Below are 24,875 nucleotides of genomic sequence, written 5' to 3' on the forward strand. Positions count from 1 at the left end.
TATTAGCCTGCTCCTCGAGAGCATGAGCCCCCGACTCCACCTCGGCACCAAAGTTCTTCACCAATGCTGATAGGACAATACTCATCCAATGATACACGAGTAACGTCACCTCCTATCTCGTCTCTGGTCAGGCCGATGTCCTCGGACAGCTTCTGGAACTCTCCCCACTTCCCAGCACGTCTCTCTACAAAATCACAATGAGGATACCATGGCAAAGACTTTACTCTGAAACTCGATCTCCTGCTGGGCTGCCCTCTCCTTGGCTGCAGCTAAGGCGTTCGTGACGGTTCCCTACACAGACACAGACAGCAAATTCACAAAAGCAACTACTGAGGAGCTCAAATAGCATAACGACAAACACCATAATGGGACCCAACTCCGAGAGAAGGAGGAAATGATATCGACGGATACCCGAGCTAGCTCCAATTCATCCCTTTCTTTGCCAATATTCGCATTCATCTTCTCCCGACGAGTGTCCTCTTCCGCCTACAGCAAGAACACTCCGAACAGTATCAACAACAAGAACAACAACAACAACAAAAACGAAAACAAAAACAAAAATAAAAAGCAAAAACAATAACAATAACAATAACAATAACAACAACAACGACAAAAACAACAACAATAACAGCAATAAGAACGAGAATGATTAGTTTACCGAAACGATGCACAGCAGCAGCAGCAGCCCACTAGTCCTTACCTTCCAGTCCGCCGCATGATTCTCGATTTGCTTCTTAGTGGCCTCCTCGAGCTGTGCCGCCTCCTTATTAGCCTTCTCCCTACCAAAGACTATCACATGACCACTATCCATTCACCTCAATTAACCTTACTCATATCCGGCCACATTCTTCTTCAATTCTGCCTCTCCCTCGTCCTCCGTCTTACGCAATTCACTGCGTATCTCCTCGGCCGCCTTATCCCGCTCATCCGCGTCCTTCACCGGCACCTCAGCAAGCTGATCTAAACGGAAAAACTTGTCATATTACTGTTAATATGGAGACAGAGGGTAAGCCGGAGTTTCACCCGTTTTACGTGAAGTGACCTTATACTCTGTGAAAATCACGATGTTCGCAGTAGTCGTGAAACATATTTTTCACTAGTGTTTCTCATATCATTAGGGTGAAACTCCATTATATTGTACACGACACCCTAATATAATATGTCTACAATATATAATGATATCACTAGTGTAGTTCTAGTATAAAATAGTTCGTATAATGCGTGTTAGCCTTTTTATATATTCATAGTACTAGCAGTAAGTCATGTCCAATGTAATGGCTACCACAACCATCCTGAGCATGTTTATCAACGCTATCCTTACCTGCAATGTTCGTCAGAGTGTTTTCCGCATCCTCTAAAGTTTTCTCAGCGGTCTCCTCCAAAGTTTCCTTTTGATGTACCACACTTCTAGCAGCTCGCTCCACCTTCACCTGAGCACCAACAAACTCTCCTCAGATGAAATCAAAGCAGCAACTCTATGGGAGGTCGTGATGTGACTATCGTCAGTACAAGAGAGGATAAATACTTGTATGTTGTTTATGCCCTTAGCCAACTTCCCAAGCTTCTCATTGGCATCTCCATTAAGCCGTAGTTGATTCGCCATTTGATCATTAGCCTGGGTGGCCACCATGTTCTGTACTCCCGTCATCAACTGAACAACAAGAACAATAAGACAACAATCAAATACCACTCCTCTCTCAACTCACGCCCAACTACTCACCGAGTTGAAGGCATTCACCGCACCACTCTTCAAGTCATCTATATCCGCTGCATATCCGAAATGGATCTTGTCGAACTCGGCCCAGATCTCATCGGCTGCAGTCACCTAAGCACGACGACGACAATCATCATCATGATGATCCCTTCCAGCCGCCTCCCATAGTTCGACATACCGTTGCAGCATGCAGCTCATACAAGGCCGCCGAGGTAAGGCCAATCTTATGCGTCAATCCATCAGTAGTAGATGGGTTAGCCTTAGACCCGCCTCTCCCATCTGAACGACTGCTATAATACCCTCACAACAGTCCTCTACTGTCCCTTACATGTATACCGCATTAGCTTATCCAAAGTCGTCTCCGTATTATTCCACTCAACCGCAAGAGTCTGACAACATCAATAAGGCGCCTTCTACTGTGATCTCATCAGCCACCCTACACTGGCATTAACCCGCATATCCTTGGCTTGGTCATGGACCGACCGCTGCGGGCCGAACTGCTCTCGTATCATCTTATATCTGCGCACAGCGAAGATTCCCGCAACAATGAGCATCCCGCATATTCCTTCCTCACTTTAAAATGTGACAGTCATAATTATCAGCATCCGAATAGACTCCCAGCATTTCGCATGCCCTCACCCCAGCCGCCTCGCCCCTCCTTCGTCTCGACTTGTGCATCAGCGTCATTTCCGCTCGGGCATCCACCTTCCGAACCTAACGATGAAAACAAGCGCTACATCGGCGGCTATAAACAAGAACGCCCTCACGATCTCCATCAACTCCTCTTCGCTTCCAATATCAGAATAATCCGACACTAACCGGCTGACCTGCAACAAAAAAGACCGACAGAACAATACGCTTTAAAAATTCCACCAATTCTGGGAAATTCCCTTTCTATGATGACCCAAGTATTCACATCTACATCCGGGTCGTTAAGGCGCCACTCTGATACGCTGTAGAGATTCTCACGCGACGACAGCTGCACGGGTTGTCAGCAGTACTAGTGAAGACCGCTTAGTATCCTACCTCATCATCTTCTGCTCGGGGACGCTGTGCTCTATGGGCCAACAGCGAGGACAGATCTGCATCATCGACGTCGAGCGTGTCAACATCCTAAAAGCAATCACCATCCCTATACGACTACACCAAGGTCTAACCTCATGAGAAGAAGCAACCATACAGGCCGACACCAGGACCGCCATCAACAGGCGGAGGCGCCAAATCATAATGAATTGCGACAATAATGAGTAATAGCTACAGCACAGTTGCCGATACTCCAACTAATTGACGAACTCAACAGAGCTTCACTCCACAGCGATGCACTATCATCATCATCATCATGTGACATGGTCACTTCTACCCTCTACTTAACGAGCGGCACTCTGAAGCACCTGAGGTAACAACGAGGGTCAATGCTAACAGCAAGAAAAGGTCAGCGAGAGCCGCTGACCTGATTTGCTTTCTTCGTCATATCATCCTCAAACTGCGCAATGTTATCTCGAACATACTGTCGCTCCTCTGAGACCAACATGAATCCTCACAGTTAACTTTCCAATATCATCCCACCAGCATCCATCTTCTCCTGCTTCCTCTGCAGATCTGCTAACTCCGCCTTGGCCTTCAACAACAACTCATTCCTGTTGTCATGAATAGCCCTCTGTCTTTCCTCAAGTTTTGCTATATGTTCCTTCATGTATCTAATCAAATGAGCATACAAAACTACTCCACTGAGCTCAACCTACTTCTCAAATGCTTCCTCCTCCTCATACCCCTTATCCAACTCCTTATGAACCCTGTTGACCTGACCAAACAGTGAGCCACATGTTGAAGTAAGCGCCTCAGATGATATCCCACCTTCTCCATCGCCTTCACCACCACGTCCTTGCCCTTAGCTAGCTCATTACGAACTTGCGCATCCAGCTGTTCAATAAACTCAGCGTCCGCCTATACAAAGAACACAATCACTATCACAAGCAGCAGCAACAACAACAGCAGGCTACAATTCGTACTTGATGGAAGCGTTGGAATTTGGACGACATGACCTCCGAAAAGTCTCTCCATAAATTCAAGAAATGCCCAACAGCTTGTCGAACCAACCCCAACCGGATAGCCACGTCCCCTTCCTCCCCTCTGGCTTCCGTCTCAATCTGAGCCGAGCAGAGCATTGCCACAGAACGATAGATATGAGCACTCACATTAGCCTGATTCCTAGAGAGCTCCATCATAACTGCTCCTATACGCTTCTCTATGCCCTCCTTCATATCCCGTACCCCATCATATCTGCATACCACAACAACAACAACTTTTCCACCCACACTGCAAGCTGAACCCTCCGGCGTTCCAATATCAATAAATTCCCTGCAGTTCGTCAAGAACTCCACGAGACCATGCAAAACTAGGTTTCTCATTTTTCATCTTGAGTCATTCACATCAGTTTTCTTGTCGCTCATCCCCATCATCCCATTTCTCTGTTTTTATCACCGTAGCCCGTGTTGCTTACACTTTAGATATGTTGTTCTTCTGTTCATGCTCCAGCCTATACAGCTCCATGTTCTCCACTTTGATCAATTTATCAGCCTTCTTCACCGAATCAGCAACACCATCTATTCGCCGCTTGTTGTTAATCTCCGTTGTCTGAGCCAACCCAATGCGACCAGCTTTCTCGCATCTCCAATTCCAACCTGGATGGCAAATTTGGTCGACAACTCCGACTCCTTCTGCTCCCTATCAAGCAAGGCATTGGTCTGATTCATAGCGGCCTCCAATCCTGAAACAACAACAACCATCATCTCCCCACCAGCCCATCAGCGCCTCGAGTGACCATGGAAAAGCAAACTCGTCCGTTGCGCCACATTCTCAACCTCTCCTTGCAAGTTACTCGTCTCGCTGTTGAGATGAGCATCCAGTATCCTATGAAGAGCAAATACAGGACAGATCCCAATTCTTTCGATAACCCACTCTAGATTTCCCACAACGCTCTTCATACTGGTCTGCAATGCGTCAACTTGCCGACTATCAATTTGCTCACCTGCCGACTTAAACCTCCAAAAAAACAGCACTAAGCCCAGCTACTTACCATTGAGTATTTTCTGTTTTAACGCCGCATTAGATCCCCTAACCCGCTCAGCCAGTGTGCGCATTTGTTCCAATGCCTGCAAGGGAAAAGCCGCACATCATCCACAACTTGAAGTGTTCTACATACCTCCACAGCTTGCATCGCCGCTGCCCGTTCTTCCTCAGTCTCGGCGTTCTTAGCCCGGCTTTGTAGTTCACTCAAACGTACCTCTATCTGCTGCTGGGAGGCTGTGAAGTCGCGCTGAAAGCAGTGAAATTAGAAAATCCAAAAAACATCAACTCCAAAAGTCACCTCAATATCCTCAGCCGTCTTGGACATAATTTGTGGTAGCTTCCGCACCCTCTCTTCGAATGCGGTTGTCAGGTTACGAAGTTTCTCTGTCTCGTGGTGAGACAAAATGCTAACACACACACGTGCAATATTCAAACCACCCGTTCTTGCAATGTGGACAACCCTCACCCGAAACGTTCCATAAGGTTCATAAAGTTATCCTCAAACTGTCGTTTCTGGGTCTCCACCGAGCTCAGCACGCCATCCAATTGTTGTCTATACCTGATCATACCGCACCTTCCCCAACACTCCTTACAAACCAGGACCGCACCCTCTAGACGCCCGATCAAATTGCTGACCATCATCACGCAGCTTCTTCTCCAAAACCTACAACACGTCAACTTGCCCCGACCAAAGGCAATGCCAACCCACCGCTGAGCTCGTCTTCTCAGCCAGGTACTTCTTCTGCGCCCCCTCAATCTCCGACTGCGCTCGATTCTCCACATCATGAACCCTTTTCTCAGCATTCATCATCCTCGACTCGAGCTGATACGATAAGCAAAATACCCCTATAAAAAGCAGTCGAATGACCATACCATGCTCTTCAAACTTTCCTCCATTTTGCCCTCATTCCCCGCCAACTCAGCCTGCACTTGAGCCAATGCGGCATCCGCCTTCACATCACTCTGCGCCAACTGCTCCGTAAATTGATTCTTCTCTTTCGACAATTCCTCTTCCTGTGACTTCACCAACCCAACCACAGACGAATCCACACTCCTCAGCTCTTGCTGCAACGCCTGAGACCTTTGCTGGTCCAGCCCAAGACTCGCCGACATTTCCCCAGCGATACGACGGGTCTCCGACTCGTACGTCTAAGACGACATATGCACTACGGGCAATAATAGAAGCTCACCTGAATCCCATGACTAGCCTGAGCAGCCACATCCTGGAATGCCCGATTCGCTTTCCTATCCTCATCTTTAAGAGCATCCTGCATCCCCGACCCAGACGCCCTCACAAATGCACTCAATCTTGAAGCCTAGCACAGAAGCAATCCTACACTCCACAGGCTAGAGGAGCCGGTACCAGCTCAGTGTCGGTAGTTGATAGCAACTTGGCCAAGCGCTGAAGGCTCTCAGAGGAGCGTCGGTTCTCAACAAGGACATCCCCTTTAATATTGCCCTCTTCTTGTGAGAGGCCTCGCAATGCTTTCATCAGGTCATCAGCACTACCGCCAGCATCAGTAACCATTTTCAACAGACCCTACAAATGACGCTACTCAACCTCCCATACCACTCCTCCACCACTTCACCTGGAAGTTCTCCTTCATCTCACTATCAGCTCCCTTAATGTTCCCCTCAGCTTGCCGTTCCGCACTGCCTATCTTCCCTTCGAATTCAGCACGACCTTTTTTCATAGACCCCTAAACCAGCGCAATATACCACTCACCAATTTACCATCAGCCGATTCAATCATCACCTCCGCCGTTTCCTTCATCCTCCTCGACTTCTCCACATTGTCTTTAGCCGTCTGATCAAGCGTTGATGAGAGATCGTCAAGTCCCTTCTGAAGCCTCTCGCCAACTCGAGTAGTCTCAGCCCTACCAAGCACAACAAGCTGCTGTTCACAAAGGCGGACCGCCAGCCTCAACGCCTCACCCAACTTCTTCATTTTTCGCCTTTACATCAGCTGAGAGCGCCTTCTCTCCCTTTTCTATGCCATGCATAAGGTCATTCAATACCGCTGCCATGTTAGCTCCCTTCTGCCCTCCTTCTCGGAATGCATCACGAACCATCGCTAGCAAAGAACCACTATCGCATCAACCATTCCACTTCAGTGAGTAAACTCACCCATCACTTTATCCTTCGCCGCACTCGAGCTCGCGAACATGTCCTTATCCGCCGAAGAAAGAGAGCGGTCCATAGATAAAAGGACATCCGCGAGGCTCGAACCCGCGCCACCTGATTCAACCCACCCATAGGGAACTTGTATATACAATATCCTACTTATCGCCTCTGATATTTCCTTCTTAATAGCTGCCTGCTTCTGCCGAGTCTCTTCTGTGAGCTCATGAGCTTGCTTATCAGTATTGGCCGAGTACTCATTCAGCATACCTTCATCATTAATAAGTTTACTAATCATAACCATCAACGCTCCCTCACCTCTCAACGCCTTCATAGAGGTAACCATGTCAGTCGATACCTTTTCTTGATCTCCCCACTCCTTCTCCGTTTCACCTAGCGTCATACTGATTCGCTCACTCAAACTGGCAGTAGACTTACGAGCGAAGTTCTCAGCGGTCCGTTGAGATTTCTCATCCGCAGAATCGAACTCTTTCTTGAACGCTTTCTACAAGATACAGAAAATGCCTATTCCCCTTCCATCAGATCAACTACTTCCCACTCACCTGTTGCTCCTCAACCTTCGCACTCTCCTGTGAGATCTGCGAGTCTATCACGGCTCGTCTCTTCTTCTCCTCACCCTACATCAACAACAACATAAACTTTCCTTCCATACCACTCCTCGGCTACATCCCATGCCTTCAACTGGTTATCAATCGATGCAGCGCCGTCTTGAACGAAGTTATCGAGTTTCTTATCCCCATCAGCTCTGACAGTTCACACGATACCCTCTCCCACTCGGTGGAACGCCCTACTTATAACCCTCTACCAATTTATGCTGCTCATCTTCTGCCTTCATAGCGCTGTCCTCAATCTTCTCACTCAGCTGTTTCCGAACCTTCTCTCTCGCCTCGTTCTGAGCTTCTGGTAGCTCTGCAACCTCATCTGGGAGAAAAAACCGCAATAACAGGCGGAGCGAAGCTAGCAATCGGTCGGCAGTTCTCACCCGACAAGCCCGACAAAGCATCCTCAGCGTCATCCAAGCCTTCCGAAGTGACTTTCTCCATCCGTGTCTTCTCAGAATCAGCCTGCTTCACTTCAGCCTCTACTTTAACCTTCGACAACAAGCCTACCACAACAACCTCGATCCCCACCGCTCATCACCTGGTTGCTGTTTATAGTGTTGACCATATCATTCAACTCCTTATTCCCATGCTTGTTCAGTATGATGGTGTTCCTCAACTGTGCGTCTGATTGTTTCCTAGCGAGTTGAGTTATCCCTTTCAGCAACTAACAACGAGCAGCAGTTGCCTTCAATACCGACACGAACTGAACTTTCCATACATTATTAAGAGCAGTAGACATCTCCGACTTGTACTGATCCACATCAGCAACATAACCATAATGAATCTTGTCGAGTTCAGCCCACAGCTCGTCTGCACTTGCGACCTGAGGAAGTCCCCTCCCTCCCCCTCCCTCCCATTCCCTCTCCTACCGCTGCCGAATTGAGCTCGTACATAGCTCCCGACAAGAGGCCGACTTGATGCGTGAGGCCTTCAGTCTGGCTCGGTGAGTCCTTATCCGATCCCGGCCCATCTGAGAGCGGTAGACAAGTACCACTGACGACCAATCGTCGATCTCGATCACTCACATGTGTAGCCCATAAGCTTATCCAGATTGGCCTCTGCAGCGTCCCAGTCCGTTTGAAGAGTCTGAGAAATTACAACTTCCTAAAATTGCCGACATATTACTGATGAACACTCACCGAAACGTTCGCATCCAATTTCCGAGATTTCTCATGGAGCTCTCTTTCGGGCTCGAACAGTGCTCGAATCATCTTGAATCTACACAGCGACTCTAGAGCTCACACATCCCACTCGAATATCGATCATCACCTTCTCTCATGGCAATCATAATTGTCGGCATCAGAATAGTACCCCGTCTCCTCGCATGCCCGGACGCCTTTACCCTCACCCTTACGCCTTCTATTCTTGTGAAAGAGGGAAAACTCAGCTCTCGAGTCAACCTAGGAGAGCCCAAAACTCCACCACTACTACGCTGATCATCGGAGTACTTTTGATAGTATTTGTATCAGTTCTTCCTCCGATCCCATATCAGGATAATCAGCGATCAATCGCTTCACCTGTAAAGCATCTCTATACGTGCTCATTCCAAATTCCAAGCGATGGAAGGGGAAGGATGTCAGGCCGATCGAATTCAGGCCACATGAATAGTTTCGATCATTACCTCGCTATCTGCCATTCCCGGCAGCTGAGCGCGATGAGCCAGGAGCTCATGAATGTTATCATCGTCTATTACGTCCTGAAAGGAGGCGACTCCATCCACCCGTCCCCTCGACCCTACTACATCATCAGCTCTGCTGATCACGACTAGAGCCAGCAGAAACGATGCCGGCTGTATTAACATATCACACGAGAGGGAAAAGGAAATTAAGTATTAGCTGACCGCGAAAACTTGAGGCAATGCTATTTCCTACGACCGTGCTGTTGATCAAGGTCAACGTGCGCCGACATAAGCGCGCGCCCAAAATTCATATTTCGACCCAGTTCGGAAATAGGAGTTTTGGGCGAAGGTGTGTGGGGGCGGGAGAGAATAAGTTGATAACGAAGCTTCCTTACTAGACCGGCATATTGGGGTATTGATAGTCATCAATGGTCCTAGCTGAGGTAGAGTTTCAGAGCTTATTCGGTGAAGATTCGACATTTTCCAGTGACCGTTTGGTACCACGCAGTTGTAGTATTTAATATCCATCCCAGTCACTCTCTTCGCATCGGTTTCAGTCAACGCTATCCCATCCTTGGATTTCTGTCCAAATCCTTACATTCCTTTTACACACCGACTGGACCCGAGTTTTCCAAGACAGATCAGGGTCGTTCTGTTCCAAAGGCTAGCATTCCTTTTTTATTTAATTCCTGTGCCTTCTGGAAAAAATGGACAAAATGTTGGTTGAGTAGTTTCCAGCTAGTGAGGTAGGAAACTCAGAAATGGACGCGCGGACTGTCCAAATTTTTCCGTGGTTAACGACGAATCACACACATCAAGTTGGTGCGTTGGGATTGAAGTCCAACGCCGCAGTAAATTCAGCCTTATGTAACTCAGCCAGTATGACCGCTTAATTAGCCGGCGGAGAGGTATTCTGGTATACTGTAGAGCCTTCAAAAGAATCTCATGTTTAACAAGCTCAGGGTGTTACTATCCGGCTAAGGCCGCCGTCGGCCGGTGTATTTCCTTCCACCTAGCACAGCTTCGGGGTCTGTGTACGACCATAAAACACAAGCTATTGCCGCAGTGTGTCGACCACAGGCATCAATGAAATCGACGCAGCACAGAAGGTTAGTTCCGGATGCCGCAATAATGGCTCTTCACCCCGCACTGTGGAAGATTCTCGGCGATTGTTGCAGTGGCGTTGAAAGGCCGTCCGGCATTTGCGCTCTATTTATGGTTGGTGTGACGCTACGTGACCTTCGCACACGTCGCCTCTTGCTTCCCGATCATCTCGCAGTACTGGCTTGTAGACCATAATATGGTCTTCAAGCCAGTACTACACACGGTAGACTTGGTATGGTCACCATACCACAGCGCACCGCCTTGTCTCGGGACTGGGCGTCACCCAGCGCTCCCCGTGTGGATCGTCTGCGGTTCACAGATCACGAGTTACAATTTGGTGATTCCCTTCCCAAATTATTCATCATAGTCAGTCGTCGCTGACCACTGTCTTTGAATTATGTTCTGAGAGGATCCAGCTCTCCCTGTTTCCCCAGAACTCATCGATTCTTTCGTCACGAGGTCCTAAAGAGATATCAGGCCCGACACAGCCCATGGGGCCCTCAGGGGCTGTGAGTCAGCGTATTTCGTTCCGATCCTCTAAACCAATATCATAGTATTTTTATCTACGATAACACTACCCAGGGCGGAAGGAATTATAGAGAAAATGATGTTCTTATTAATTCATATGAACATCTCATCGACAGACCCTATTCTTACCTATAATAGCGAGGCATCGGCGGAGCACGATATTCTCAATGCTCTTCGCGAGAGTTGATCTACTATCGAGGTGCTCGAGGAACGCCAGGCTTGGTATGAAGGTACAAAGCGATCCACGGAGTGGACTAGGACACCGGTCGACGCTCGCTCATGGTTTGTCAGAATGATCATTTTCATTGATTTCAAGGCGAAGGCTATTTCCACTTATTCCCTTGAGCGTAATCAGACCCTAAGTGTTGGCGTTAACAGCTGTCAATTGGTCCCTATCTGAAAAAGGCCTTTGATCGTTCACGCCGTGCGGTGTATCGCAGGGAAGTTTACAATAAAGAGCAACACAATAGCGAATACTAAAACGCAACAGCGCGAAGGCGCTTTAGGGCACCCTCCGTCTCAACCCCGCCTCGTCGGTTCTCGAATCTCAAGGAGACACGATTCACGCCGTGAAGCATGCCAGTTACAATCCTGGCCCAACACTCGATGCCGGTGACCGCCAATCACGTCTAGCGACTTCACAGTACCAATTTCTAATCGTGCTACTACAACTACCATCTTGGTAATCAGTTCATCGATCCCTCGCAAACTAGAAACTAATTACACAACGCTGTGCTGGATCCAACAACAAGATGGCTTGTATCAGGGACATGACATAACCATGCATTCACTATGTCCCGCCGGACGCAGGGACATTACTGGGAGTCGAACCGTCGCCTGGCAGACCCACGCTGCTCAACACCTGATCAGCCTTCTCAGTTATGTCCTCTTCCATATTATCAACTATCTTCCTGGCATTTCTCAATGCCTCATCATCGAGAGCATCCTGCTTCTCCTCCATAGTGGCTAGCTTATTTCGAATCTTCTCTATGAGTGTTTCCGTGCGGTTCGATACCTTAGCCTCCTCAACTCTCATTCGTTTTACATTATCCGTCATCTTGCTATCAAAGTCCTTGCTCTGAACATACCCCATATCGAGCTTCCTGTGGAGCTTATTGACCTCGTCCACGGACTTAGTGAGAATATCTTCGGTCTTCAACATGGCCTGATGTAACCTCATAGTGAGTTGCTCAATAAACTCAGTGTCATCTTTCTGGAAGTGCTTCAAATTTCTGCCCATCACTTGCGAGTATTCCTCCCACAGCTGTAGGATGCTCTTCACCGCCTGTCTCGTGTGAGCAAGACGAATTGCAATATCGCTGCTATCACCAGCCTCAGAGCCTTCAAAGTCCATCTGTATCTTCCCCAGCTCATCCATCACATTGGAAAGGGTCTTAGTCATTCTAAGTTTAGTCTCTTGAGCTTTCTTGAACATTCCCGATATATTGTTCTTAGCAGAATGTTCCAAACCTTTAAAAATAGCTTCCTCATGCCTGGCTAAAATCGCCGAATGATCCTTCTCAGCCTCAGTCTTCTCTATTCGTCGATTATTGCCCATATGAGCTGTCTCAATATCGAACTTGTTACCAGCCCTTCCCTCCTTCAATTCCTTAGACACCAATGACTCGGCCTGGACCACCGCTCCTCCTGCTCCAGAGAGCAGGCCCGTGTCCCTCTGACCAAACTCCGCCACTTCATCACCGAGATCGTTATTCTTCAGACCAACTGCATCTTCAATAGTCTCGAGATTGCCAGTAACTTTCTTCATGCTTTCCTGTACTTCTTGAGTCCTCTCGTTGTTAGCGCCATCACCCTTGAGCAACGAGCTCTTCATCTTAGTGTCATCAGCACGGTCCTTGTTCGCGAGGTTTTTCAGTTGTTCCATTACTCTTATGCCCTCCTCAGCCTCGTCCTTTTCCTGTTCAGTTTCCTCTGTATTAGCTCTCTCGTTGAGTTTCGTGATTCTAAGATTGATATCTCTAGTTGAATCAAGAGCCTCCTTCTCGATCTGCTTAGCAGCCTTGTCGAAAACCTGGGGGATAGCCGCAAGCTTCTTTTCTAAAATTTCGGTTTTGTGTGATAATCGCCCAGCCTCTCCACCAGACACTTTCCTGAGAACAACAAACAAGTCCGACCATTCACTTCTCACGACAAAGTGACTCACGCAAATCGCGTATTGAGTTTCTCAGTTTCGTCATTAAATTCAGTCTTCGTGAATTCAATTCCTTGCAAGATAGCGTCCAGCTCATCCTCAAACCTGTCATACCACTCTTCATCGAGCCATGATTCTTCCAAAGGTAAGACCAACTAGCCGGGTATGGACACAATTGCCAGGGACTTACTGCTTCGTATGCTTGTCGAATCGTGTAGCATCTGAGGTGAGCTTCTTAGTCATCACCTGATACACAATCGTCGAATCAGTTTTTCCTCTCCAAACTCGTGATGATAAATGCATAATACTCCATAAGACACAGGAAGACCGAATGAACATAAGAAGCGTCGTAATAGATTCCTACACTAGAGCGCGTCTTGTCCGTGAGATAGACCTTCTGTCCATGATCTAGCTCACTCTGAGCCTTGGCCAGCACCTCCTTCGTGCGTCCCGAGGTCCTATCCAGCCCCGACTTCAACTGACACCGGACACATTATCGCGGCTCAGGGCGAGCGATGAATGCAACACCTCTGCCCGAATATCTTTCTCGAGACTTCCCTGAATCTTCGAAAAATGACCACTCAGGGAATCGACCTCATGCTCGTTGCTCAGCGCTTGCTCATCGAGAGTTCGTCTGCACCGAAAAAGATCATCAGCTGTATTCAGTAGGATAAATAATAATAATTCGCCTTTTTCACCAACGAACTTACGTATAAAGGTTTGATTCTTCAGCTAAGTCTTGTTCTTTCTCAGCCATCACACGCTCCATATCTTTTCCAATCTAATCGCGACGCGTTCAACAAGCCAACGAGCATAAATGGTTTCCTCACATCCGCGAGATTCCCTTGAAGTTCCTGTCCTTTCCGCGCACTTGAAGCCATCTTCGAACTCAGATCTCTCTCGTTGCGTAGATTCTCCGACTCCACATTCTGAGAGCAAACAACTCCAGGAATTGCCACCATCCTCCTTCCTCCCCTTACCTGAATGTCTCTTGAAGCCTCTCCAGCGACTTGCTTGAAGCCTCTACTAGCAGCATTGGTCTCCTCCTCAACAGCTCGCCTCCCATTGGCGTGAGAAGTTGACATTGCTTTCGACAAAGCGTTGACCTAAACAAATCCTCCATATGTGACGGAATCGTTCAATAAGCTATGCCTTACAAATGCGGCTTCTTGCTTTGAAATGGAGCTCCCAAGATGAGCAAGCGTCGACCTCGAGTCGCGCTCCTGTGACATGTACTCCGATTTAATAGTGTGCTCCTCTAAAAAACAGTACCACACCTCACTCAACTTCACCTAAATTACATGGCTCACCTCTCTCGATTCCAGCCACTGCAGCATCGACTCCCTTAGCAGACAACAAGGCGTGTTTTATAGCATTCAGATGGGCCTAGGTAATGCCAGTACGCTCAACGTTATTGATGAGGCCTCACCCTCTTATTGCCGTTCATAGTGGATTGAACTTTATCCTCAGTTTGCTCAAGATCGCGAATAGCCCCCTTCATTTTGTTCTCTGTCTCTCTCACTCCTCGAGTAACTTTCCCCTAAGATAACCACCATAACGCTGCACTCACTGAGAGCATACACCTACCTCAACTTCTCTTCCAGTCGCATAAGCCTGCGATTTCAATGCCGATCCATCTTGTTGCATCTTCACGGCCATTCCATTCATCGCCTCTTGTAAAGCAGCACTACTATGCGTGATTTGTGCACTGATAGACATGGCCGATCCCCATCTCCAACTTTCCCCTTGCATAACTCACTTGAGACTGTTGATCTGCATCTTGAGACTTTCCGCTAAGCCGGTCTCGCCCGACTTCAATGCATCTTCCAACTGCATGACCAAGCCTCCCATCTTGCTCTGTTGCATACCCAATTGCCTCTGCATCCCAATAACCTTACCTGTCGTCATCAACCCATCATCAACCCCCCTCACCTACACCCATGGCCTACTCATAACACTCCGCATCTCGAGCCGTGCAGCGCTGTCCATATCACGATTAGCGTTCGCCACAGAGTTGTCCATCGTCATGAACAGCTCCCCGAGATGATCTCCAGAAGATGCTAACAGACAATCTTACCCCACCAATGAGGAAGCCCCACCAAACTCACCACGTAGATCAGAGACCGCTCTCTTCAATGGGGTTAGTTTCTCCTTTCTCTGTTGTTCCAAATCAGAGGAGCCAGATTGCATTCCCTCCTCGAATTTACCCAACATATCTACTTTTCGGATAATGCATCTCCGAGAATAAACCAATCCCACCTTGAACTTTCTTCATAGCCTCATTGAGGTCCCCAGACATTTTACTGTCATCAGTAACCGGAGCTTCAGTTTCATCTGAAACACAAAGGTATGGCGGTAATCCAACTGGCGTCCTACTTTTATAACGCTCCACACGCTCATCAGCTTTCGTTTCTGCTCTATCATATTTCCTATGCATCTCCGTCTACAGCAAAACCACTCCTCGCCATGCACATGCGTGCAACAAGCAAGTGGGCTCACTTCCAACGAGTCCACATCTTCAGTCTGTTGCTCAATCTTCATTTCGCCGTCCTTACGTCTAGCATCCTCGCGCTCCTACAGCGGCCACCATGAGCATCATCGTCGAGCATGACGAGTGGGATGAGGCCACCGCCTTACATGCGCCTCGTTCGTCTGATCCTCAATCTGTTTCTCTCCTGATTCCATCAATTTGTCAGTTTTTCCATCAGTTTGCTTCCTAAACACATTCAATCACATCCGTGATAGTAGTAGCCGTAGACATCCAAAACCCACGTGAATTCGTTGAGAGTATGATCAGCAGCTAGTTCCAGGGAGTCCCTGACCTTGTCGATTTCCTGCTCAGCCTTACCCTGCGCCTTTTCACGCGCCTCTAGTGCCACCTCTGGCACCTCTTGTATTTCCTCTACAATTCACCAACACATCCAAGTTCACCAACTCCACGTCATTGACGCCTCCTACCAGATAGATCATCCAATAGATTCTCTGAGTCCTCCAAAAAGCCCTCAGTAGTCTTCTCCATAGTTTCCCTAGCCGCTGCGGTCTGCCTTACCCCTCTCTCCACGGGAATCTGCATACACCAAGGCACAAGACAGGAAAGGAGGGCCGAGCCCTACCTGGCCCTTGTTGATAGAGCCGACCGCTTGCTGCATGTACTGGTTGCCAAGCTTATTCAAACTAATCATATTCTGCATCTGGGCTTCAGCTTGCATGCTACTCTGGAATTGGATCCCCTTCACCAACTACAAAGAGGATAACACATCCCATTACGATTCCAAGGACATGACCTCCCTCAACCCTACCGTATCAAGGCGCTTCTCTGCCTCTTCTTTCATCGTATCAATATCAACAGTGATTCCATAATGAACCTTATCCAGCTCGGCCCAAGCCTCGTCAGCCGCAGCGATCTATCAACACAAAGATGCATGTCTCTTCAACTACGAGGTTTACTCACCGCAGCGTCTTTCAAAGAAAGAAGGGAGCCACCGAGGAGGCCAAATTCGCTTATCAATCCTGCGTTCTTGCTGGGATTGTCCTTACTGAATCCCGGGCCATCTGAAAGACAACAATAGGCCAATGATGAAGTGACGGGTATTCGAAGCTCACATGTGAGCCCCATCGCTTCCTCCAACTCAGCGTTAGCCAGCTTCCATCTTTGACCGAGACTCTGACAAACGACAAATCGCGGTATCCTGCCAACATCACGACAACAACGACTTACATTCGCTTCACTCTGAAGTTCAGTGTTATCCTGATGGAGCTCCTTCATGGGTTTGAGCATCCCTTTGATCAACTGATATCTGTTTCATGCATGCTACCCGAAAGAGCTGGATGAGCACCAGCCTACCTCCTCCTATGGCAGTCATCATCATCTCCATCAGGATCGCTTCCCCGAGACTCGCACGCTCGCGCTGGACTATCGTTCTTCCTTCGACGGTTCTTATGAAAAAGAGTCATCTCAGCTCGGGAGTCCACCTATAACGGTAGCGACGTTCGAGGAACCGGTGTCCCCGCGGGCACGGTGTACTTTGGATAACATTTCAATGAGTTCTGATTCTGAGCCCATGTCTGGATACTCTCTGACGAGCTGGTGGACCTATGAGAAAGAAAAACCAGATCGATAATTACATAAAGAGACCCCAAGCCCCTAGTAAAAGGAGAAGTAACCATCCTGTGTTTCCTCAAGCGTACCCATTCTGGTCAAGACATTGTTGGCACCCGTAAACAAATGCTCACTGCTGACTTCAACTCAGGAAGCTACCACAAGCTCTTGGAAGAGATAGGAAAAGTATTCCGAACGGATCCAAGCGTAAGTCTACGGTTTTTGGATTTTAACAAAACGCGTGACTTGCTGCGACTGATATGGTCATCGTTACCTCATCTTCTAAACCAGATGATCGAGCACGGTGAGCTAATAGTTCGTGGATGTTCGTATCGTCTTCAACGTCCTGAGAACCACCAAGCTTGTCGCAAATGTCATTTCCTGACCTCTTTTGCATCTTTCACGGTGGACCTCAGGATACGTCCTTCACTCACCTCTTCTGCATTGCCAATGACTAAGCAAGCCCACATGAAGAGAGCCGACCGCAGGATCATTACTATACTAGATTTAGTAAGGGTAATGGCTTCAGGGATGCAATACTTTCCGTGAAGCACGACTCAGGTTCAACCCTATCATGCGACCGTATGCGCGCCGACCCAAACTGCGCCGACAAAAGCGCGCGCCATCGAAATCGCGTACTCGAGCACGACAAATCGTGGACCACGATTCGTGTTGCTTCATTATTATTGTATGGACCACTACTAATAAACTTAAGTCGATAGGTGACAAACGGAAACAATACACAACAAGAGGTAGAGTAGGTCTAGAAGGTCGTATCCCCTCTTCCCTCGTCCGAGAAACCTAGTAAGAAGAGATTACCGTTATGTATAAAGAAGATGGTTCATAGTACTCTAGTAGTAATAAAGTATGGTTTCCAATGAGCTACGGTGTAATATCATCGTCGCTAAGAAGGAATGAATTCAAGAAGCCTCTCCTCGGGTCGAACGGAGGTAGTAGCAGGGACCACTATGGGAAGTTCCCATTGGGAACACCAAAGTCAGGGCTGGTGTCGGTAAGTAGCTTTTCTCGTTATGCTGTGCGGTTCAGCGCAGAGGACGGAGCCCTGCTAACCTGTGATCATGCTATACCGTTAGTTATCATTTCGTTACGGTTCTACTGTGTCACGGCTGTTATATTGCTTTGTGCGAATCACGGTCTGTGCATGCGTGTTGTCTATTATTCCTGCGTGAACGCAGGCGCGTCACACATAAGGTTTTAAGGTTGGTTCTGAAGTTGATTCTCTGAATCTTCCCTTGGAGCCTGGACTTAGACCCTGTGCCTAACTTAGACCGTCTAAGATATACGGTTTCATTACTGTATACCCGCTAGTGGCTACGCTTCCATCAATAAGCTGAGGGATAGTATACGGTATTCGTCAAGTGGCCGATATTGAGTTCAATAAGTTATTCGTGGTACTGGCTAGAAGCGGTAAGAACTCTAATACTATGGTGGATTACACCGATCATCCTATACCCGTGTCTAGGATCACCAAGGTCAAGGGAGAGCCTCTTGTTAGGCCCGTGAGAGGCGGTATGAGAAGTAAATTGATTCTGGTTTGGGTTCGGGTCTTTGACACTCTGGTCACCATGCTTTGGATTGCATGGACAACAGTCCAGACCCTCGCGGAAGCGCATAATGCCTAGCAATGGCTGAGAATGAGCTCCTGATAGTGGAGCTTTAGCCTTCAGCTCTGACTCAGAACAAAAAAAGGAAACCAGGCGAGGATTACCCATTGGGTTATACGGTATAACTTATACCCAAGAAGTGACCATGGAAGTCTCCGTCATCAGGTAGAGGCGAGTGCCCAAGATCTCGCTTGAGCAAAGATGTGTACATGCGTGCAGCACTGACAATCTAAAATAGTCACGCACTTGAGTGCGCATCTCGGAGGTGCGATATACGCACTCCATCGGGCGTGCGAAGGATACCAACGTGTGGCAAATTATTGTCCCACAAGGATCCGATCCTTGTGGGACAATAATTTCCCCGATCCTTAGGATCGGGGAAGAGTCGTTCCCCGATAAGCCGGATCTCGGTAGATTTTGACCGGTTGATAGTCAGGGCCTAATACAACCTTCGGCTGTGACACAGCCGCTGTGTTATGCTCACTATCAACCTCGCACACAAAGTTGAACGCAATGCTGGGGAGAACATAAGGAAAGTACGAGAAAACCCAGAGTAGTAAGTTGATGGTTCAAATAGTAGTTGCAAATAGTGGTACAGCTAATATAGCTTAATCGATCAGTAGCTTTATCGGCTAAAGTGGGACATGGCTCAGTGCAAGAGTCGAGCCCACGAATAGATCCCGGGACCTTTCGGTTCGTGATCATACAGGTTAAACACGTGGCCAGATAGACCTAGTTGAAATATTCACTAGCCTAGACCTTGCACTCCACTCACAATTTCGATACTACCATACGAAACTTCACATGCTACTAACAAAAATTGTCACAGTGATGTCAACAGTCCGATATTCGAATGATGATGTGAGAAGTAGTGTCACTACTGTAGTGATACTTCTGCATATATAAGTTTTAAAAAGATATCTAAATAACAACAATGCTCAATGATGTTGTTGAAACTAACACGCAGGAGAGCTTACTAGACTCGGTCTAGTGACGAATTGTCGCTCATAGACTAATTTTATGTCTACTGTCATCACATTATGTTGTTCAATTGTGCTTGTCTAATAATTGGAATGTCTCAATAATCCGACCTCTCTAAGCCTCTGAGCTAAAGTAGTTCAGGTTCCGTGATCGATTGACAATCAATCATAGTTTGTCAGATTCCTCAGGTAGTCGAAAATATCCAATAAATATCTTGGGTCTAGTTGTGTGCCAATTAATATACCTGGTGTATCATACTACCGTGTGCACAGTGCACGGTCATTGTCAGGCTGACAATGTCAGCATAAATGGATCAATTTTTGAACAACGCTGAGCCCCGTACCCATTCCGCGCCACTCAGTGTAGACAAACTCCGGCTAGAGCTCGCGAGCCACCCAGATGTGCTCCATAGAGCACTGATAAGTGCACTGGAAACCGTGTCTGGCAACAGCTCCTCATCCGCCCAACAAGAGGTAGTGCCCGGCCCGATGGATGTTGCTGAGCATCCGCCATACATTGCAGACTCATTGTCTACAAAAACGCGTGGCAAAGGTCGCAACTACTGTCTAATACCGCACGAACCATTCGCTATTCTTCCTGTCGCCGAGAGTACGTATGGCACGTATTTCGAATTTGTCTACTCTCAAATTCAAGACGGTCCGCCAGAATCAGTATGGGCGTAAAACTAGTGGGACAACAAGCTCAGCTCATGGCCTACACTGGTATCGGTCACCGATAATCGGTGCCCGTCTCATAATCGACGGGGTTATCGCCCTCGTCCTTTCTCGGCAATGATTGTTCAAGGCAATGATGGTCTCTTTCGCATATGGACCACTGGTGAACACGCGATCCATAAGCGCAATATAATCGGTGCTGCTAATAAACGGTGTGTAGTTTCAGACGAGGTGAAAAAGATCATCGATGATTTCGTGCTAGGACAAGGCACGGTTAAAGGAACTCTCAACCTCATATTGGAACGAAATCTCCTCCCGGAGGGATTGCCTGTGAAGCAACTCACTGCGGCAATTTTCCGGAGAAGGCACGTGATCATGAGGTCTAATCCCGCCCGCCCACAACCCTCTGATGCGCGGCTCCCATCGGAGTTAGAGAATTTCTCGAATCGAGGACTGGCGTGCCAGACTCAATGGATGAGGCTTTTTGTATCTCATACAACTTGTATGATACAAGATGGATGCCGACTCGGATCTAGTGTACGCTTATTTTACTACGAAGAGGTTAATTCTTCTGGGTGGCACGGTACCGGTGATAGCGGCTGACCATACATTTAAAATTCCGTGGCTACCACTACCCTTCCTTGTAGTTGGTGCCGTGAATAAAAGCTCTGGATACGATTTTTTTATAGCCGGTTCTTCGGTGAAGGAAGATGACAGTAATATAGCTGCTATACTTTATACGGGTGCTATAGCACCCGCATTCGAAGCTCTGCGACAAGTATGTTATTCTCTTAGTATAGACCATAACAGTTGCTTTTGTTGGTGATTCATCATCATCCCCATCTCGTGCATTCCCATCTGTATCACAGATCTGTATTATTGATAGCTATTTCAAACTTTAGCGATGCATCATATGTCTCAGGCGTATGGAGATATAAGTCCATTCGAACTCGATAAATCCCTTCGTTGGCCAATTGACAATTTGCGGTCCGATGCTCCTTTACGAGTGAGGATGTTTTGCTTCGCACATCTCTGGCGAGACATTATAAATAAAAATCTGGGTGGAGCATCTGACGAAGACGTGTTGGATGTCCGAAACAAATTCAAAGAAGATGTAACAACATTACAGATATGTCCGACTGACAGTCTATTCTCCTTCGCTGCCCGGCTAATGTGCGAGGCATGGAAGGGAGACTTCCCCAGGTTGATATTTTTCGCGAAATTGGCTCAGAACAAGAGCCTGCTGGTTTCAAGGGTGCTATCCGGCACCTTCAAGGGTACTGCGAATGAACAATTGTACCGAAGGAACAAATGATTCAGTAAAGTCTGGTAAGTCTGACATTCTATGTCAATCATCATTAACAGCCTCACGATTTTTCAGGATTGATGGCCCCCACGACGAACCTCAGCGGTTTAACAAGAAAATCTATGAAACTTTGTGCACACAAGTCCTCCGCAGCGGTTGATAGAGGCATTGGAGAAGAACGGAATCTGGCTGATGATAGACAATCAACCAAGGACGACGTTTTGACTCAAAACTTTTGAGGCCTGGGCCAGGCCCGAAGTTCTCGTCCATTTGCTAGTCCGCCTGGGAAATGGACGAGAACTTCGGCTGCGCAAGATATTTTCAACGATTCAACGATATTATGCGGTCGGTATGTCATCGTATCCAATAGTCTGCTGAAAATTCACGGGCCACCTGATAGATCTGGAGAAGATGAACTTTCGCGGGAGGTCGGCAACTTCCTTAGCAAGTACGACTCTGCCGACATCGATGTTTAGGAGGGATGGAGTGATTATGTGCGCAGTACGTCGTACTGAGTACGAGGAGCTTGAAAGTGGTCAAACGTGGTCAGACCGGTGAATATCATTCGTGTAGCTGGAGCTTCGATGGAGTGCGTAACCGATTCTGTCGCCACAACTTGGGTATACATCTAATGAAAGGAAACCTTGCATATTACCATATAACCGACGCCAGGCCGTTCGGAGGGCCACCAGTTAGAGACTGTGCCGGGTATTATGAAGTCATCGGCTCGTTGGGTTCTAGAGGTTTGCGTTACTGTTAGGTTCAGACGTTCCCGTGCGCTCGATGTGAGACCATCGTACACCCAGCGTCGTACTAATTCGCTGAACGGGGTTGCCCGTTGGCATTCGCCTACGCTACCGAACGACGCCCACCAAGTACCACCGATATTCAGGCGCAATTCAAACTCATCAAGCCTTTGACTGGAGGCAAGTGAAGAAGATATCACGTCCAGCGAAGATGAAGAAGGTAAGAGTATATTGTGGAAATGATTGCTGATCCGCTGCTCAAGCTATGAAATGTGGAATATCGCTGTTGCAGATCCTCGGCGGCTAGACGAAAGCTCCAGAGTGAACTCTCTCGAGCCAGAGAGCGATTCCGAGTCGGACACCAACTTGAGCACTTCAGAGTCAGACACCGGCTTGAGCGCTTCACAGTCAGACACTGATTCTAGCGATTCTATCGAAGTCACTCAAGATATGCCTAAGCCCGAATCGTAGATGGACCTCGTCGCTCACGTGTCCGAACCGCGGTGGGGCAGGAGAAGAAGCAAAGTAGATTAGTGCCGCGCAAGAGCATTTTGTGCCGACAGAGAAAAATTTTGTGCCGAGCAGAGAAGATTTTGTGCCGAAGAAAGGATGACAGCCCGCAGTGACGCAATCTGTTTGTCCCACCCGAAACCCGACGGGACACCCGAAACCCGACGTGTTGTCGAGAGAACCCCGAAGGGAATGACCCATACAACAATAGTATGGGAGAGTGTTCAGGGTGAACCAGCGAGCGAGTGAAGTGAATTCCGTCGACAGGTGGACCGACTGTGCTGGGGGCCCCGCTGTGCGGGGCAGCACAGGAGGCCTATGAACGTGCAGTCGCACCCTTCTCTCTTCCCAGCCCCCATCCGGGCTGAGGATGCTCATATCATTCCCTATCCTAAGGTTCAACTCTGCGTGTAACACAAGGTGATAAACCCTCTACCGTAGAGGCCCTCTCACAAGCTACCACTTCTCAACAAGGAAGTAGTGAGGCGTAATGACTCATTACAGTCAACCCTCTCTGAGAGTGTCGATACCTCTCTGCTGGCTCGACTGTAGCCATACCTTTGCTCAAGGTCCTAGCATTTCTTCCCGTGAGATGAACGTCTCGGATTGAAACGTTTTATATTGACGCATTTAGTTGACTGATCCGTGACTCGCGTGATATGCACGGCTTGTATTATAGGCTCGTTATGGAGCAAAGTGGTGTGACTAAATCGCACTTCACGAATGGAACACTACGCGTGAAACTGATTCACGCGTTTCACGAGTGCATCTCCGTACATCTCGGTAAGCTACAATGGATTTGTTCAGTGAGCTTGTGATTTCACTGAACTGCAATAGTAGATTAAGTTATTGTCGAAGGTTAATTGTCCGCGTTAGGTATGAACATCGAGTTGAAAAGCACAACTGCTTCCAGTCGCACAGTAGCGTTGTACTGAATAGTTAGCAGCTGCGTTTATCATCCCGATGATGAACATCCTCCTCGTCGTCCTATTGATATGTGGTGTGGTTTGTACCTTCAAGATGGGCAACGTTCGCATACAGATGAAGACGACGCATTTCTGCAACCTCGCCCTGAAGGACATCAAGGGGAACCCAGTGGCATGTCACACCTCCAAGGCTATGGAGACTGAAGGGCTGGTTCTACCTGGTATGGATGATAACAAGTCGTTCACCGTTCATCGAGACATCTTCCTTGCCAAGGACGGTCAAGCGGTAGTTCAGGCAGCGCCAAATCACCCGTATCTGTATATCCTCATGAGCCAGAACGACACTCACTTCAGCATCTCCCAACTCTTCAATAAACAGTCATTCCCCCTAGAGGAGGGAACCAGGCGAAAGAATGATACGCCCAATTCTCGCAGGCTCAATGCCAATCGTACGCTTGAGGATGATGGTTGGGTCTATAAAGGTTTGGTAGATGAAGGTGGACAGAAGCTGAACAAATGGGTCAGAAGTGGCGTAGAAGGTGTGGATCCCAAATCGGGTCTCAACTTCACTGCCCTCGCTCAGACTGGTGTGATCAGTAACGCTTGGGTTCTCTATCTAGACAAGGATCAGAAGCAGATGGTGAAGGTCTTGGGTATTAACACCTTCGAGAATGATACAGTCTACCTCGAGTCCAACGTCACTCATTGGGAAGAGCTGGACGATGCATTAACTCTGGACGTTGCCATGAAGGATATTTACGCGGCGTATGACATTGTCAAGAGTCACAATCAGCCACCAGCGGAGGAACAGGCTCCAGAACTGGATGTTGATTTCATCAAGACTCGCTTGGTTAGCGAAGAGGCTCGTCTATTCTTCAACGATGGGAAGAGCCACGACTGGAGGTCGAACAAGACTCATATTCGTGGAGATAAGTCGGTAGCACCGATCGATTACTTCCGCCTCCCCAATGGCACTGCTGCACATAAGTTCTTCCTGTACAAGTACGACTCCCCTGTTCAAGGTCAGGAGGACTTCGAGTTACCACCGGCTTGCAGGAGCGGTGTGACCAACTCAGCCA

The 24,875-nt window shown here is 48.0% G+C and overlaps 2 protein-coding genes across 2 annotated transcripts in view; one reads left to right on the forward strand and one right to left on the reverse strand.

The window, feature by feature from the left end:
- The window catches only part of Pmar_PMAR023463 (conserved hypothetical protein), a gene marked incomplete at both ends in the record, with an annotated part of 20,937 nt that extends 3,415 nt beyond the window's left edge, over nt 1–17,522 (reverse strand). Inside the window, 82 exons of the mRNA XM_002783295.1 lie at nt 41–66; nt 110–184; nt 225–291; nt 412–486; nt 701–779; nt 831–960; nt 1,322–1,430; nt 1,526–1,651; nt 1,721–1,825; nt 1,893–1,993; nt 2,043–2,103; nt 2,155–2,233; nt 2,289–2,428; nt 2,482–2,541; nt 2,741–2,827; nt 3,165–3,232; nt 3,281–3,411; nt 3,457–3,515; nt 3,569–3,658; nt 3,724–3,861; nt 3,910–3,994; nt 4,215–4,348; nt 4,396–4,481; nt 4,536–4,624; nt 4,673–4,742; nt 4,791–4,866; nt 4,917–5,030; nt 5,082–5,190; nt 5,250–5,342; nt 5,392–5,447; nt 5,493–5,606; nt 5,657–5,932; nt 5,974–6,099; nt 6,147–6,323; nt 6,373–6,483; nt 6,540–6,660; nt 6,719–6,857; nt 6,911–7,021; nt 7,067–7,174; nt 7,223–7,297; nt 7,343–7,409; nt 7,468–7,542; nt 7,592–7,670; nt 7,717–7,846; nt 7,908–8,016; nt 8,066–8,191; nt 8,246–8,350; nt 8,397–8,497; nt 8,553–8,613; nt 8,667–8,745; nt 8,797–8,927; nt 8,976–9,044; nt 9,149–9,223; nt 10,635–10,711; nt 11,597–12,888; nt 12,942–13,034; nt 13,120–13,175; nt 13,294–13,407; nt 13,458–13,563; nt 13,640–13,710; nt 13,760–13,858; nt 13,910–14,035; nt 14,087–14,187; nt 14,240–14,315; nt 14,359–14,469; nt 14,517–14,637; nt 14,689–14,827; nt 14,879–14,989; nt 15,038–15,145; nt 15,189–15,263; nt 15,306–15,372; nt 15,429–15,503; nt 15,567–15,645; nt 15,702–15,831; nt 15,888–15,996; nt 16,043–16,168; nt 16,229–16,333; nt 16,381–16,481; nt 16,533–16,593; nt 16,648–16,726; nt 16,774–16,901; nt 17,463–17,522. Of these exons, the coding sequence (XP_002783341.1) occupies nt 41–66; nt 110–184; nt 225–291; nt 412–486; nt 701–779; nt 831–960; nt 1,322–1,430; nt 1,526–1,651; nt 1,721–1,825; nt 1,893–1,993; nt 2,043–2,103; nt 2,155–2,233; nt 2,289–2,428; nt 2,482–2,541; nt 2,741–2,827; nt 3,165–3,232; nt 3,281–3,411; nt 3,457–3,515; nt 3,569–3,658; nt 3,724–3,861; nt 3,910–3,994; nt 4,215–4,348; nt 4,396–4,481; nt 4,536–4,624; nt 4,673–4,742; nt 4,791–4,866; nt 4,917–5,030; nt 5,082–5,190; nt 5,250–5,342; nt 5,392–5,447; nt 5,493–5,606; nt 5,657–5,932; nt 5,974–6,099; nt 6,147–6,323; nt 6,373–6,483; nt 6,540–6,660; nt 6,719–6,857; nt 6,911–7,021; nt 7,067–7,174; nt 7,223–7,297; nt 7,343–7,409; nt 7,468–7,542; nt 7,592–7,670; nt 7,717–7,846; nt 7,908–8,016; nt 8,066–8,191; nt 8,246–8,350; nt 8,397–8,497; nt 8,553–8,613; nt 8,667–8,745; nt 8,797–8,927; nt 8,976–9,044; nt 9,149–9,223; nt 10,635–10,711; nt 11,597–12,888; nt 12,942–13,034; nt 13,120–13,175; nt 13,294–13,407; nt 13,458–13,563; nt 13,640–13,710; nt 13,760–13,858; nt 13,910–14,035; nt 14,087–14,187; nt 14,240–14,315; nt 14,359–14,469; nt 14,517–14,637; nt 14,689–14,827; nt 14,879–14,989; nt 15,038–15,145; nt 15,189–15,263; nt 15,306–15,372; nt 15,429–15,503; nt 15,567–15,645; nt 15,702–15,831; nt 15,888–15,996; nt 16,043–16,168; nt 16,229–16,333; nt 16,381–16,481; nt 16,533–16,593; nt 16,648–16,726; nt 16,774–16,901; nt 17,463–17,522 (9,279 nt within the window). The remainder of the gene's footprint in view (nt 1–40; nt 67–109; nt 185–224; nt 292–411; nt 487–700; nt 780–830; nt 961–1,321; nt 1,431–1,525; nt 1,652–1,720; nt 1,826–1,892; nt 1,994–2,042; nt 2,104–2,154; nt 2,234–2,288; nt 2,429–2,481; nt 2,542–2,740; nt 2,828–3,164; nt 3,233–3,280; nt 3,412–3,456; nt 3,516–3,568; nt 3,659–3,723; nt 3,862–3,909; nt 3,995–4,214; nt 4,349–4,395; nt 4,482–4,535; nt 4,625–4,672; nt 4,743–4,790; nt 4,867–4,916; nt 5,031–5,081; nt 5,191–5,249; nt 5,343–5,391; nt 5,448–5,492; nt 5,607–5,656; nt 5,933–5,973; nt 6,100–6,146; nt 6,324–6,372; nt 6,484–6,539; nt 6,661–6,718; nt 6,858–6,910; nt 7,022–7,066; nt 7,175–7,222; nt 7,298–7,342; nt 7,410–7,467; nt 7,543–7,591; nt 7,671–7,716; nt 7,847–7,907; nt 8,017–8,065; nt 8,192–8,245; nt 8,351–8,396; nt 8,498–8,552; nt 8,614–8,666; nt 8,746–8,796; nt 8,928–8,975; nt 9,045–9,148; nt 9,224–10,634; nt 10,712–11,596; nt 12,889–12,941; nt 13,035–13,119; nt 13,176–13,293; nt 13,408–13,457; nt 13,564–13,639; nt 13,711–13,759; nt 13,859–13,909; nt 14,036–14,086; nt 14,188–14,239; nt 14,316–14,358; nt 14,470–14,516; nt 14,638–14,688; nt 14,828–14,878; nt 14,990–15,037; nt 15,146–15,188; nt 15,264–15,305; nt 15,373–15,428; nt 15,504–15,566; nt 15,646–15,701; nt 15,832–15,887; nt 15,997–16,042; nt 16,169–16,228; nt 16,334–16,380; nt 16,482–16,532; nt 16,594–16,647; nt 16,727–16,773; nt 16,902–17,462) is intronic.
- A 6,311-nt stretch (nt 17,523–23,833) lies between these two features.
- The window catches only part of Pmar_PMAR023464 (hypothetical protein), a gene marked incomplete at both ends in the record, with an annotated part of 1,197 nt that continues 155 nt past the window's right edge, over nt 23,834–24,875 (forward strand). Inside the window, one exon of the mRNA XM_002783296.1 lies at nt 23,834–24,875. This exon is cut by the window's right edge and continues 4 nt beyond it. Within this exon, the coding sequence (XP_002783342.1) occupies nt 23,834–24,875 (1,042 nt within the window).

Source organism: Perkinsus marinus (genome assembly GCF_000006405.1).
Source record: "Perkinsus marinus ATCC 50983 genomic scaffold scf_1104296937140, whole genome shotgun sequence".
Taxonomy (NCBI): Eukaryota; Perkinsozoa; order Perkinsida; family Perkinsidae; genus Perkinsus; species Perkinsus marinus.